Source organism: Lupinus angustifolius, unplaced genomic scaffold, assembly GCF_001865875.1.
Source record: "Lupinus angustifolius cultivar Tanjil unplaced genomic scaffold, LupAngTanjil_v1.0 Scaffold_589, whole genome shotgun sequence".
In the NCBI taxonomy this organism is placed as follows: Eukaryota; Viridiplantae; Streptophyta; class Magnoliopsida; order Fabales; family Fabaceae; genus Lupinus; species Lupinus angustifolius.
The window spans coordinates 37,611-52,962 of record NW_017727922.1 but is presented as its reverse complement, the minus strand read 5'-3'; the positions used below and the strand labels follow the sequence as shown (position 1 = coordinate 52,962).

At 30.8% G+C, this 15,352-nt stretch overlaps 1 protein-coding gene across 1 annotated transcript; it reads right to left on the bottom strand.

Moving 5' to 3' along the window:
- Positions 1-9,512: 9,512 nt before the first annotated feature.
- Positions 9,513-13,308, bottom strand: LOC109341704. Its single transcript, XM_019579650.1, has 3 exons — positions 13,024-13,308; positions 9,640-10,243; positions 9,513-9,598 (listed from the first exon to the last, which is right to left on the bottom strand). The coding sequence occupies exons 1-2, from the start codon at positions 13,189-13,191 to the stop codon at positions 9,707-9,709; spliced, it is 705 nt and encodes a 234-aa protein (XP_019435195.1). The 5' UTR covers positions 13,192-13,308; the 3' UTR covers positions 9,513-9,598; positions 9,640-9,706.
- Between the last annotated feature and the right edge of the window lie 2,044 nt (positions 13,309-15,352).

Sequence of the window (15,352 nt, the reverse complement as noted above, 5' to 3'; positions counted from 1 at the left end):
AGTGTATTTTCAAATTGCAAAACTCAAATACGTTATGCACTTAATGTGTACATGTTCAACACTAAGTTTATGCCTAGGATGCACATATTACATGTATTTATATGATGCATGAACATATTATAAATGACATATCTCAAAACTAAAATGATTTAAAGTTTTATGCATATGAGACATGTATTGAGTTTACCTAAGCCTTAGACTCAACCTAAACTAATTACTAGTCTAACTCTAATACCAATCTTGAGACTTAAGCACGTTGATTTGTTGATGATCTTCAAGCTCTTATAAACACAAGTTGTCCTCATCAAAACCAACACACATAGTGAGAAAGCTTTCCAAAGTGCTCCTCTTGACATGCACACTTTCAAAGCTTACTCATAAGTCTTCTATATATGCTAGGATTAGTAAGAGGTGTTCCTGTCTCAAGGCTGATTAACTGTTTTGCATACTCCATTGGAGTAGAACATGGTTTTAAAGCAAGCATTCTAGTTTCTTCTAAGAGGTCAATGGCATATTTTCTTTGATAGAATAGGATACCTTTGCTAGACTTTGATATTTCAATGCCTAGGAAATATTTTAACTGACCAAGGTCTTTTATACTGAATTCTGAGTTGAGTGTTGTCTTTATGTCATTGATTTCATTCAAACTATTTCCTTATAATACAAGATCATATAGAAGGATAGCAGTAAAGGTAGAAGAAGTAGACTTAGTAAAGATTGAATAATCTGCAAAAGATTTATGGTAATCTGATTGGAGGAGGATGTTGGTCAGTTTTTCATGCCCTTGCCTGCTAGATTGTTCAAGTCCATAAAGGAACTTTTAGTTTGCAGACTAGTCCAAGTTGATCAACAATGAGACCCGGGGGGATTGTCATATAGATATCTTCCTTTAAGCCGCCATGAAGGAATGTTGTATTCACATCCAATTAGTGAAGATGCCAATTATTGGCTGAAGCTAATGCTAGAATGACTCTAATGGTGCTCATTTTTACAACTGGACTGAAGGTTTCCATATAATCAACACCTTTAGTTTGGGTAAAGCCCTTAGCAACAAGTCTTGCATTGTGCCTTTCTATAGATCCATTAGATTTATATTTAAGCTTAAAAACTCACTTACATCCTATAACCTTTTTGGTGCTATGAAGGTTGGTTAAAGTCCAAGTATTATTTGCATTAAGAGCATTAAGCTCATTTTGGAAAGCTTTATGCCAACGAACATGTTTGATGGCTTCATTGCAGCTATCTAGTTTAACATCAGAAGAAATGATGAGAGAGAAGTGTTTGTGAGCATTTGACAATTAGTTATATGATATACTCTTAGATATAAGGTACTTTACCTTTGAGGATCTTGGTGAAATTGAATGAGATGCAGTAGTGGTCAAAGCACAATGATAGTCTTGTAAATATTGAGGTTTGTGTCTACTCCTAAGTGATCTTCTAGGAGTATGAGTTTCAACATGAACCTCAGTTTGAGCATTGGTGATATCCATATTGTTTTCAGTAGGTTTAATAGATTGAGGGTTGGTCATATTGTGGTTGCCTAGGGTGCTATCAGATGAGGGTTCTGCACCGTTACTCATTTGTGCATTAGACCCATTGTTAGTGACATCATAGGTCCAGTTTAATTTGTGTTAGTTCCAATAAGTAATATTAGAGTAGGGTCCTTTTTAGTATGTTTTATTCAATGGAAGGGAAAAAATATGTTCATAAAATATAATATTCCTATATATAAGAATTTCATGTGTTGGTGTCAAGTATCACATATCCTTTTACTCATTTTTCATTCCAAGAAACACACCCTTCTTGGACTTATGATCAAGTTTCTTTCTCTAAGATGTGAGAGTGGCAGCGTAGCAAAGGCAACAAAATGCCTTAAGGTGAGAAAGATTAGGTAGTTTGCCATATAGAATCTTAAAGGGGTTGTCACCAGATAGGTAGTTACTAGGTTGTCTATTAATCAAGTGTACAACATGAGTCATGGCAAAGTTCCAAAAATAGTAAGGTAGATTAGATTGAAAAACTAAGAATCTAGCAAAAACTAAGTATGTGTTAGTGCTTTCTTTCAACAACCTCATTTTGTTGGGGTGTTTCAACACAACTAGTTTGATGTTGAATTCCTTGTTCTGCATAGAAGTGGCTGAGGGAAAATTCCTTCCCATTGTCACTTCTTATGCACTTTATTTTCAATCCAAATTGAGTAAGAACAAGGGAATTAAAATTCCTAATCAAGTCAAGAACTTCTGACTTGAGTTTCAGGAAATACAACAAAGTAAATCTGGATTTGTCATCCACTATGGTCAATAAATATTTATTACCATATGTACTAGGGACAAAAAGGGGCCCATATTTCCACATAAATCAAATAAAAAATGTTTGCATATTCAAAAGTGCTATCATTATATGGTAATTTATTTTGTTAGCTAGATGGTATATGTGACAAGGACCCTTACTTGTATTGCACTTAATAGAAGGAATTTTTTTTTGCATATTTATCATTTTTCTATGAGAGAGGTTTCCTAATCTAACATGACATATGTCATTATCATAGATAGTAAATATGTTAATCTTCTTATCCTGCAGTGTGGTGTACATGGCAGGCAGAGTCTTTAGAAAAGCTTTCATTGCAAATAGATCATTCTTTAATTCAGCTACACCAATCATCTTCAATGATGAGAGATTCTGAATATGCCAATATTTTTTGAGAAAGTTAGTTGACAAGAGATAGAATCAATTAATTTTGAAATGGAAATCATGTTGAAATTAAAACAAGGTATGTACAAAACATCATTCAAGTAAAGGTTGGGGGGAATGATACTCCATGAAATTGTGGTAGAGATTTGGAATTGTAAGAGTGTGTGACACATGATCAATGGCTCATGTATCAAGGTACCAATCACAAGTTTTAGAACAAAAATTAATGAGTACTTATTACCTTTGTCATTTGGTCCACCAAATTGTGTGCTGAGTTGATTGGGATTGTGAGTAGCATTTGATGTAGGTTGTTATAATATGGAGAGAATTGTTTGGTGGTGTTGTGCATCATTGTTGTTGTGGACAGGCTGCTCTCTTGCTTCAGTTTGGGTGTCACCATTACATGATTCTCCCTCAAAAGTGGTGAGGTGGTTGATATTGTAATTTTTGAAATTTCCAGGTGGTGGGAAGTCATATTTCTTGAAACATTGATCAATTGTATGCCCTGTTTTATGGCAATAAGTGCATAATTTGGTGCCTCTTTCACCTTGATTCCTTCCTAAGCCTCTTCGTGCTTGATTCTGATACACTCTACACCACCTATTCCTCTGTTGCTCTTGAAATTTCCTTCATATTCATTGTTGCTACTGTTGTATCTCATATCAGCAGTGTTCATGAGGACCTTAGGTTCACTATAATGTGAGTTTATGTGCATTTCTTGCTGAATTAAGAGAGCAAAAATCTTATTGATAGAAGGTAAGGGGACCATCAACATGATTTGGGATCTTACCCCCCCCTCATATTGGTCATTAAGCCCTATAAGGAAACAAAGGACATAATCACTTTCTCTGTATCATTTAATTGTGGGGACAAAAGTGCTAGTACATTTGTGTATACATGAACTGCAAGGAATTGGTCTAAAATTATCCTATTTCTTCCATAGGCCTTTAATATGGTTATAGTAGGCTCTTATGCTAAGATTACCTTGCCTATATGTGTATATTTGACCAAGAAGTTCTGAAATACAAAAGATGTTCCCTTGATAGTATCTTTCACACAAGTCTTCCCAAATCTCCAAAGTTGTTTTCATCCACAAGATGCTTTGGGCAATAGAAGCATCAATTGATTGTATTAATCAAGAAACTACTAGGGTATTGCATCTGTCCTAATAGGTGAAGGTTGGGTCATCAATGGAAGGTTTTAAGAGGGAACCATCTATGAATTGGAGTTTGTTCCTTGATTTTAGGGACATGTCCATGGCAAGGGACCAAGCGTTAGGGGTGTTAGCGGTCCATTTGGATCGGTTTTTAAGCAAAAAATCATATGATCTAAATGCGTAATTAGTATGCGGTCCGATCCGGTCCATTTATATTAAGATGTCCGATCCAATCCGGTCCAAATATTATATGCGGTTTCGGTCTGGTTTGGATCGGTCTTTTTTTTAGATATTAACATATAAATCCCTTCAATTTTAGCCTACAACACCAACAAGGTAGTAACCAGAACAATGAAGAAAAAATTGATTCTTTTAATAGCAAGATTAGAAACATCAATATAGTCTAATGATCATTATTCACCGAATAAAATTTAAAAATCAAATTAAAATATGGACACATAGACAGTGAAGCCTGAATGAAGAAAATTGTACAGACATACTTCTAACATGATCCTGGAAAGAAAACTTCAGAAGATCCTTATTCACGATCAAGCATAACGAAAACTGATTCAAAAATTAAACAGAAACCAAAGCAGATGCTTAATTCAGCAATTCCAAACAAATCAATTCGGATAAATGTCATATAAACCAAATTATCAAAATCAAAGCAGATTAAATCAAACTGATGGATGTAATTCAAAATTGATAGAACAAAACGCATAAAAAAGTGAAGAATATGAATGAAACTAAATTGAATAGAAGGAAAACGAAAAACAAACCTGATTGTTGTTGTTGTTGGAGGTAGGTGGAGATTTGAAACAAGGAGGACCAACCTAACAAAGAATCTTGTTTTCCCTTTTTTGTCCACTCTTTGAATTACTAATAACACATTAATTAGTAATTAATATACCATATAAAGAATCAACCATATTTCATACAAGATTATCAAATATAAAATTGATCAATATCTTCTTCACCCAACTTGAGAGAAATGCACTTACCCAAAACGAAGAAAGTTTCGGTTTGATGGAAGAGGGTGTGATGAAGGAAAGAGGATGGAGGAGGGCGTTGACAAAGGTGTGGTGAAGGGGGGTGTGGAGGAGAGCAGGGCGTGGAGAAGGAGGGTGTGGAGGAGAGAATGGCGTGGTGAAGGAGGGTGTGGAATAAGGAATTAGGGATTTAGGATTTAGGATTTTAGGGTATCTGCTTTTGCTGTGCTTATGTGAAATACTTTAGTTAACTTAATAATATCGGCCCGGTCTGGATCCCAGACATGAAACCGAAGACCGGACCGGACCGACCGACCCTTAAAAAATTAATCCAATACGATCCAAATACATTCAGTTTTTGCGGTTTCGGTCTACTTTGGATCGGATTGCGGTTTTTATTTTGGACCGGTCTGGATTTGAACACCCTACCAAGAATGGTAATTTTCACCATTGAGAGATTTAGAAACAATACTGGCTCCAGGGTTTTCATTATAGTTCATGAAGAAATGAGAAGTTGGATCTTGGAGGGGATTCATATGTTGGATTGCTCCATTCTCCATTGTTTAGCAAAATTAAAACTTTTGGCATAGATTCACGGTGAAGAAAGTAAACCAAATCCGAAAGAAAGTGAAATAGGAAGGTGAAGATAAGTATTGTAGCGTAAAACAAAAATGAGAAAGAAAAGGATTTACCCAGAGTGAAGCTCTGATACCATGTTAAACGTAGCATCCCATTTTGTTTGCTATGCAAATTACAAAGAGAAAAAGAATAGTGAAGATGATGAACTGATGAATAATACTTCTCATTAAATAATGAATAATGGAATCACAAAGCTATTTATAGAAAGTTAAGTTGGTTGGAGTAACTAAAATAACAACTAGCACTAAACTAATAAGCCTAAGTAATTGGGCCCTTCAGATAATAGAAAACAGACCCAATAAAAAAACTAAAGAGAGAAAAAAACTTAGACAAAATAATATATCATTTCAACTTCCTTTTAGCCTCACTTGCTTCGGTTTGTAGGAGAGATTGTTGGATTCTTTCTTTCAATTCTAACATCATAAAAGGTGATCCACAAAATAAATCCAGAATATGGACCTCCACGTATCCTATATAGAAGGTTGATATCATAAATATATTCAGAGTAACAATCTAGGAACATATGAACTCGACTAGTATCCGAACCTAGACTCGATTATGACTTGCAACAATCTACAAGGTTAATGAAGACTTGAGGCATGGACTCCATCATGTTAACTTGGCTTCTCTCGTCTATATGCACTCTTTGATCAATACAAGATAGACAAATACCAATGCTAAATTTCTACGTAAATACATATATTTTGATAATTATTATATTCTAATATCATTGGGAAGTTTAAATGAGTCAGGGCAATTATCTACAAAGATCATGTTTAATTAATTCTGTGTTAGTTGGAAGAACTGATACTAGAGATTATCATGTGCATGGGTTAAAAGAATTCTACAATTACAACGAGAATAGAACTTTAACAATTTTATATTCAGATAAGTAACATGATATTATTGAAATTATTATATATATTGAAACTTAATAAGACCTAATTTTTGTAATTGAAGAACTAGCAATATTAAACTACTATCAATTCATCTTAACTACATACGTAAAAAGTTAATTATCAGTATGAGGTTTATAGTTTGAGCAGTAACTGTAAAACTTTAATCTTTTATATTTTATTATACATATTTACTCGGATAGCGCATGAACATTGTTTTAAATTGCGATTATAGTTGTAGTTATGATCATTACATTATAACAATATGGACTTTTACTATTGTAGCGTGAAACTTTTTATAAATAAAGAATTTGAATTTGATGTGACTAAAATGATGCAGTTACACTATGATCTGATGCAGCTGAAGTATTATGTTTCAATATCATACCGTAGTTGTGATGTTATAAAGTTATAATAATCACGACAACTACAATATTGTAGCAATATAAATTGACGTGGTCCACAATTTAAAACAATGTGAATGTGATTTGGCGAATTAAAATTTTGGTGATAGATATCCCAAACCCAAACATAACTGTCTAACAAAGTTAGTTTTGATGTGAGTTTGAGGATGTAGAATACCAACACGCAATGGGGTCAGTTAATTAGGAATCAGGCTAAGTGCCAAACTTTCTGTTGCATACAGATTAAACTTATGTCACATACCCTTTCTTTTTTCTTTCCGGTACATGTTGATAATTTTTTAAGTTATTACTGCAAAATTTTCTTTATTGCAAACTTGGTACGTGAGACATGTTACTTTAAATTCAGTATGGGATTGGTAAGTTAAATAAATGAATCATGTGTTGGGAATTTCTTCTATGGGAAGATATGATTATTAAATCTCGAGTTGAATACAATAAGTTATGATATTTCTAACTCTTGAAAACTTTATTAACTCTTGAAAACTGCATGAAGTCCAACCTTAAAAGTTGAAAATATTATTTTCAAAGATGTCTCACACATATGACAAATGCTAATTATTAATTACATCTTTATGAAGAACATTTCCTCTTATCCATTATTGCATTAAAAAAAATTGGTACTACTAAGGGTAATCACTTCTGGGGTGTATGATTGTCTCTCTCAACAAGTGTCGCTCATAGGAATTGAACACTTGACCTTTTGGTCGTCTTAGAGAATATGACAAACATGTGAGAATAGCGACATATAGATGATTGATATCCACTATAACGCAAGACTGGACTATTATGAGGGAAAACTGTAGAGATATTTTTATTGTTATACTTAGGGTTGGAAACGAGCCGAACCGAGCTGAACTAGAGTTCAACTCGGTTCAGCTCGATAAGGATTGAATTAACTCGAAACTCGACTCGAGTTCGATACGAGCTATTTTTTAGTTCGAAACTCGACTCGAGTTTGATACGAGGTATTTTTTTAGCTCGAGTTCGGCTCAGTTAGAGTTCATGAACTGTTCGGTTCAGTTCGAATGGTTCATTTGAACAACTCAAATAATTAAATAAATTTTGAAAATACTACAAAATGTTTTATATATATATAAATATAATCTTGTGTTTATATATATAATTATAATAAATATACAAAATAATGTATGAATCATAATAAATATCAAAGTTAGTTTTTATATATATATAAATATATCGAGCCAACTCATGAACCTAACGAGTCGAACTATATCCAACTCAAGTTCGGCTCGTTATTTATCGGGCTCAATTTCCAGCTCAGTTCAACTCATTTGGTTCATGAACTAAGTTTATCGAGCTAAATAACAGATCGAGTTTCGAATAAATACCGAGTTGATTCGATTCATTGTCAGCCTTAGTTATACTCTTAAAATGAAAGAAACAAATATTAGTATTCTACTTTTTATAATATAACATTTATGGATGAGGTCCCGTGATTTTTTACTTTCTTAAGTTTTTCTAAGATCAAACTTTTAGTGTTAATCTTTATGCTATATTTTATTTGTATGTTTATTGATTCCACAAGTATAAATTTTGCATCACATACAACAGGAAAAGAGAATGAATTCTGTTTGTTCCTAACACCTGGAAACTATGGTTCGAATACTAATTGCACTTAATACAAAGAGTCAAATACCAAATTATACGAAAGTTCTGTTTGAAAATTAAAAATATATTAATGAATGTTAAAGAAATACTTTGAGCCTTGAGGGGTTGGATGGGATCACCTGTCCTAATTTGATGTCTTCATTCTTGTCTCACTCCACTTATATCTATACATGTGGATATAATATATTATTTTAATAAAATAAAATTAAAATAAAGTATTATTTTTGACTTGTTGGTAAATATTAATTGGTCCATGATATGTGACTTTAACTTTCTAGAGACAAAGGATCCGGTTCGTTGAGGGGTCATATACCATCACCCAGCCCCACTTGGTTCCACCCACCAGAACTGATACTTGAGAGCTAGGTAATCATATCAACATTATTAATTGTATTATAAAATCAACCCATAGTCTTATAAAGCTTCATATATGCATGTCGACAATAAATTGTACGTGGCCACTTCAATTTTGAGATTAGAGTAATCCGAGGCTAGATTATATATTTGACTCATTATTTATTGGATTAAATGCTTGTTTAGTGGACAAAATAAGAGATATAAGATATAATAATTTGTTATGTTCTATTGCACCGTAGTGTTTGATGAGCTCATAGAATGTAATAAGGTTATTTAGAAGTGAAAATGATTATGAGATAATATAGTTTTTTCTCTCGTATTTTCCTATATGAACATCATTGTCATCACTAACACATTATCATTATTACCATCACTTATACCTGAATGTCATTGTTATTTAGTATGCACTAACTAGACATATAAGAGTTTATGAGAAGAAAATCATTTGTTCGAAGTTGGTGTCTTTGATTCTGTCCCATATAATATGGTGTCACTAAATATTCTATTTTGTTTTAACAAGAGAATAAAAGGATACTTAATGAATATATTTTAATAGCATAAGTGATACTATACTATTGAATAAGATATGATTGGAAACATCAACCTGAAACAAGTGATAGTTTATGGTACTCTTTTCTATATCATATCATATTCTCATTCTAGTCTAGCTAACAAATGAGATATATATAAATTTGATAGATTCTTATTTGAAAAGCAAAACTAATGCAACTTTTATCATATTTATCCTCCACAAGGACAAAGCAACATGCAATATATGCTTTATGTTCACACTCTTGGTTATAGAACATTATCAAAATATCCATGAAACATACACATATTTCTAATCATTAAGAAAAATGACCAACTTGCAATTCATACATAACATATATATAATTAATAAATATATTGTTACATTACATTATTTCATACAATAAAGTCACTATTTTCCTTCACTTCCATCATCTTTCCCTTTCCACTAGTGAACACAATATCAAGGTTGTAAAGAACAGGAACCATAGTAAGAAAACAAAGGAACACCAACACAGGACCAAATATCCAAAGCAAAATAGGTAGTCCTGTATAGAATAACCTGTTCCCAACAGTGTTCAAAATGAACCCTTTCTCTAAAATCTCATTGATATATTCAGGAGTAACCAAAGACATAGGATCTTGAGGAGTGTTGATTAAGATGTTGACTTGGTTTATGAACCTTATGGAGAGAGAATGGCAGAAGAATGAAAAGAGAAACATTGTGAGGAGCGTGACATATTTTAGTGCAACCATGAATTCACCATGTGCACCATAAACTGTGTCATTCAGTGGTTTCTTCACACTGTAGGTGCTGCTTATAAGTGCTGCTAGACCTGAACATAGGAGGATTGAGGTTGTGGCCATTAGGGTTGCACCCATGATTGTGTTCCTTAGTGATTGTACAGCCAATATGTTTTTCTTATCATTGTCCTGTCATAATCAATTCGGATCAAGATACTCTCTCGTACTGAAGAAGAAAATATATGTAAAATAAAACAAAAAATTGTATAATATGATAATTTTACTTTCTAGATATAATATAATGTCACACTTTTAAGCTTAAATACAAAATAAAATTAATAATTTGTTTCTCTGGTACTAAGAGGATTATTTTCCTATCAATTCATATCTTAATTATTACTTTACCATAGAAAATATTTGACATAAAATAAAATACATAACAATTACTAACAATATCTTTTGTCTTATTCTATGTAAGACTACTATGTGTATAAGTTGAAAAATATAATTTTTTTTAATTTAAAATTATCAATTTTTTAAATTAAGAAATCAATTTGAAAAGAATGACATATAATTGAGAGAGCATATATGTCATACAAAAATCATCTTTTACCATTTTTTGTTCAACAATGTCATTACAACAACTTCTTACATCAAAAATTAAGCTTGGCAACTTTTTCTGTTTTTTAAAGGAAAGAGGGTATCACAATTTTATTATTTTTATTTCAAAAAGAAATTTATCAAATTTTAGTTTACAAAATTGTTTTATCGATAACATCCTATTATTTGATATCAATTTTTGATTTGTTGAGGAGAAGTTTAGACAATTTAATTCTATGGGGTTCACCAAGACATTACAACTCTATTATTGCTAATAAATATACTTACAAATATAAAGTACTTTTTCATACTTTGCTAATATATTATATATAATATATAGTCTATAACTTCATGGTTAATTATAGTATCGATTTAATTGTTAACTATTAAACAAGATCCATCTAGTTACTAAAGAATAACCTAAAGATTATAGAGTGCTATGTAATATTCGAAGAATCAAAATTGCCTAAAAAAATACCTATCCTTTTGTCTTCCAATCCTGGAACAATGTTTTGATTGGAATATATACCAAAGAATACAGAGAATTTTAGGTAACACACCAGAATATATAAATTCTTAGTCACAGCGTGCTAAAGTAGAATAATGTTAGATGTGAAAAGATATATTTATATGGATTTGGCAAGAATTGATGTATAAAAAAATTAAAGGAACATTTTCATATGTGAAGAAATTTAAAGTAAGGAAGTGTATATAAGCATTGATGCATGATTCTTAGATTTTCTCTATTGATATTCATTAACATGTTTGCACATGTAAATTAATCTAGGTGTAGCTAGAATTTACTTGGACTTGATATACACCTAATTATACCATGTAAAAAGAACATTCCCTCTTTCTTTAATTTGTTTGTGTATAGTAATTAAGATATCATTTTATTTAGTGGGAACAAGAATGAAGCAAGAAAGGGAGATAGTAAGGAATATAGATAATGAACATTTTGAAAACATGGTCATAACAAGACAAGACATTTTCCCATTTGAGAATAAAGTATATCCTTCTAATATGAGATGACTTATTTAGGGATGGCAAGGCGGATGTGGATAGTACTTTCCCGTGCTCAAACAAACAATATTTGCGGATACCCGTGTGAGTAGCGGGTATTTGCGGGTACCCAACGGGTTTTTAATTTTAATTATATATTTATATAATTTGTAATAATCAATATGTAAAAATAATTATTACATTAATAATATGATATTTATATAATAAATTTATGATCATAGTCAAATATGTGCAATTTGTTATGAAATAATAATAAAGTATATGATATATAATCTTAAAATAATAATAAATATATATAAAAATTTAACTAAAAATTAAATATATAAATTTGTGGGTAAGCGCAGGGCGAGTATCATAAAACCCGCTCCCGCCCATAAGCTATTATTGTGGATACCTGTTGCGGGTATTTCCACGGGTCGAATTTTTTTTTTTGCCATCCCTAGACTTATCTCTTTAAATCTATTGAGTGTTTGACATGTGTCTTATTTATTTTCTTTTTAGAAGTTTTCGTTTAAAATATATTATAAAAATAAAAATAAACATATGTCCAACAATAAATAAATTTAAGGAGATAATTTATCTCATGATATGAAGATATATTTTATTCTCATGATCTTCTTTCATATATTGTCATGTGTCAATCAAAACATGTTATCTCAATTAAAAAAATTAAACATTTATTATCATTGTTGTTTTTGCTTCATTATCATTAGTGGAAGACAAAATCTGAAATATTATATCTATGTTTCCAGGACTGATGGTTGAGATAAATATATTTAATTTCATTGGAACTATATCATGTAATAATTTCTTTCAACATTTCCCATTGCAAAGATAATAACTCTCACACTTTTAATTTGTCATGTCCTTTTTATTCTCCTAGGAAATACTATAGGGTAAAAATTCCAATATCATCACATTCCAGAGACTTCAACGAATTGTATCTGGAAAAATATGTCCCCTAAGCACTAAAAACAGAAGACTTGCATAGAATAGATTCATAGCTAGTTTTATACCAAACTGTTCTCATATCACTTGTAATTTAAATAAAAAAGAAATTTTAGTACAATTTATTAATTAATAACTTAGAACTAGGCAACTAGCATTGAACATGCTTCAAGACTTTTTTTGATATATTTCATTTTTTACTATATATTCAACATGCATCAAGATTAATTGTTCAAGAATTCTTTTGACATTTTTTTCTTATACTATCAATCATCCAAATAGTACATATACATATTTAACATAAAACATAAACCAAATTCATAATTTCCTTGACAACAATAAAAACATATCATTATAATGAATAAAAATTAGATAAAAATGTAAAGAATGATGAGTACCTTCAATATAGCCCTAACCCAATTCCTTCTACCACTAGCATTAATACCAATAATGGTTGTGTGTGGTTGAGTTCTAACCTTATTCCACAACCATATATGATAACCAATGCTTATAAGAAATCCCAAAGGAACCAATATTACATCCAAATAGCTCTTTCTCCACTCCATCACAAGTTGCTACTTCCTAGGATTATTATTTGCTCTTCCTCTTTTGCTTTTTTATTAAAAGCAAATTATGTTCAAACTTTAATGTCTCTCTTTATGTTCTCCTCTCTAAGGGTAAAGAGCAATATATATGCACATCATCAAGGAATGTATGTGGAATTCAATGGGTGGTTATGTTAAAGTTATGAATAAAAAATAGACCCTTACTTTTGCACTAAATTACAAATCTTAGGTTGATTTTGTGTGTGGGAGTGGGATGGCTTTTTTTTTTCTCTCTATCTTTTCTATCAACTTTTTCCTCGAATTTGTTCAACTTTAAGTTTCTTCTGGTTCCAGGCATGCATGTCTCAACATTATAAGAAATATTAATTAAATCTCCAAAAAGATAATAATGTACCAATGCTAATGATTATGTAAGTTATCTCTCCCGTGGTTATAATCATGATATGGTATGTGTTATATTTAAACATTTTCTATAAAAATATTTTTAAAAACTAAAAAATAGGATACATATAATGATTCTGGTGGTCGGAGGAGATAAGTTATCTCATGGTATGAAAAAATATTTTATTATCTTTTTTTATATTATTTGCACATTAATCATCATTTATGTGTTAATTATCATTAATAATACTCTTAGATAACAAATGATGTATTGACAGTATAAAAAGTTTTACGGTATTGATTATACTCTAATATAATATTGAGTTGATTTTGAATAATTTAGGCGCCCACCCATTATGTGTTTATATATAGTATATGATGGTGTGTTTAGGAAGCATGCATAAAACCAAGTTGTGATCTACTGAATTTTAAAAATTTGAATTCAATTTAAAATGAATTTATAATAATTCACTATTGTTTATTAGAAATTATTCATAGTAAATGATTTACGTCCTTTTTCTTTACTGATAAAGATTTCGTAATCTGAAATAGACTACTTAATCATATATATAGAAATTCCTGAAATCAAAGCCCTTATGATGTTTCAAAATTCACCACTCTTTGAAATCTTTCAATATAAGAATATATATATATATATATATATATATTTTGTCAGTAATACTATGGCTCATAATTTTGCTGCTTAAAATTTATATTATCATGATTTTAAAATTTTATATATAAGTTGGAAACTTTTGTTTTTTGTATTTCTTATGTTGTTCAATACTATCTAAACTAAATAAAATTTGTATAAGAATCAAAATGTCAAGAGTTCGATTTCTAATAATAATACTTGTTGGAAGACATAGTCACACATACTATTAATTATACCAAATAAACCCACATTTAAGTTATTAATTATCCCCCTCCATCTCTTATTTCAATACACCTTTTATGAATACTTTACTAGGAAAAACCTCAAAAAAGTTGAGGATATTAAAGTGATTAATGTAGAAAAGAGTAAAATAAAGGGAAGAATTAGTTAGAATAGCAATAGGGGTTATAGAAATGAGGAAGTGAAGGGAATGAAAATGATGGTTAGGAAGAGTGAGATTCTGACAAGGCGCATTTTACGTGTGAGTCATATGAGATAAGAATATGTAGCCCCACCAAAAATAACACGCTTCCCTCATCAGTTAGGTGCATTCTTTTCCAACCAACAACCCAACCAATGCTTTCATTAACCCTTCTAATTAATATTCTATTCCGGTGTCCAATCAGAAAATCGGTGAACTGATCTATTTTTACTACGTCTCATTGTTTTTAATATTATACTAGTTAAAGTATTTATATAGTGGTATAATAGTTTAACCAGTGATTTACTAATTAAAATGTATACAAGTGAAATTTGATCTAAATATATTAACATTAATATTAAAAAACTAATAAAAAATATCACAAATACTTTTATTTAAATCAGTTGTTACAATAAAATGTATGACTTCGTAGTATATCATGTTTTAGAACTAGAAACAAAAAGGTTTTGGTTGTGTATTTGTTTCTCTGCAATAACATTTTGGTAAAAATAAGTCATTTTCATAAAATTTTGTAATCATAATTAAAACTGACTGGTATGGCCGGTGCGATTTAAATGAAAATTGACCAATATAATCAGGTTTGATTGATATAATTACATGACTGATATAATTATTGTAGACTAGTTCACCGATTTTCCGATTTAGCCAATCTATTCCATAGGATTTTCATAACCATGATACAT

What these genes read in the sequence shown, in the direction of transcription:
- LOC109341704 (XM_019579650.1), bottom strand. Translation starts at nt 13,191, where the DNA reads ATGGAGTGGAGAAAGAGCTATTTGGATGTAATATTGGTTCCTTTGGGA. An exon ending in GGGTTAGGGCTATATTGAAG is followed by an intron (nt 10,244 to 13,023) that starts GTACTCATCATT and finishes TGATTATGACAG; the next exon opens with GACAATGATAAGAAAAACAT.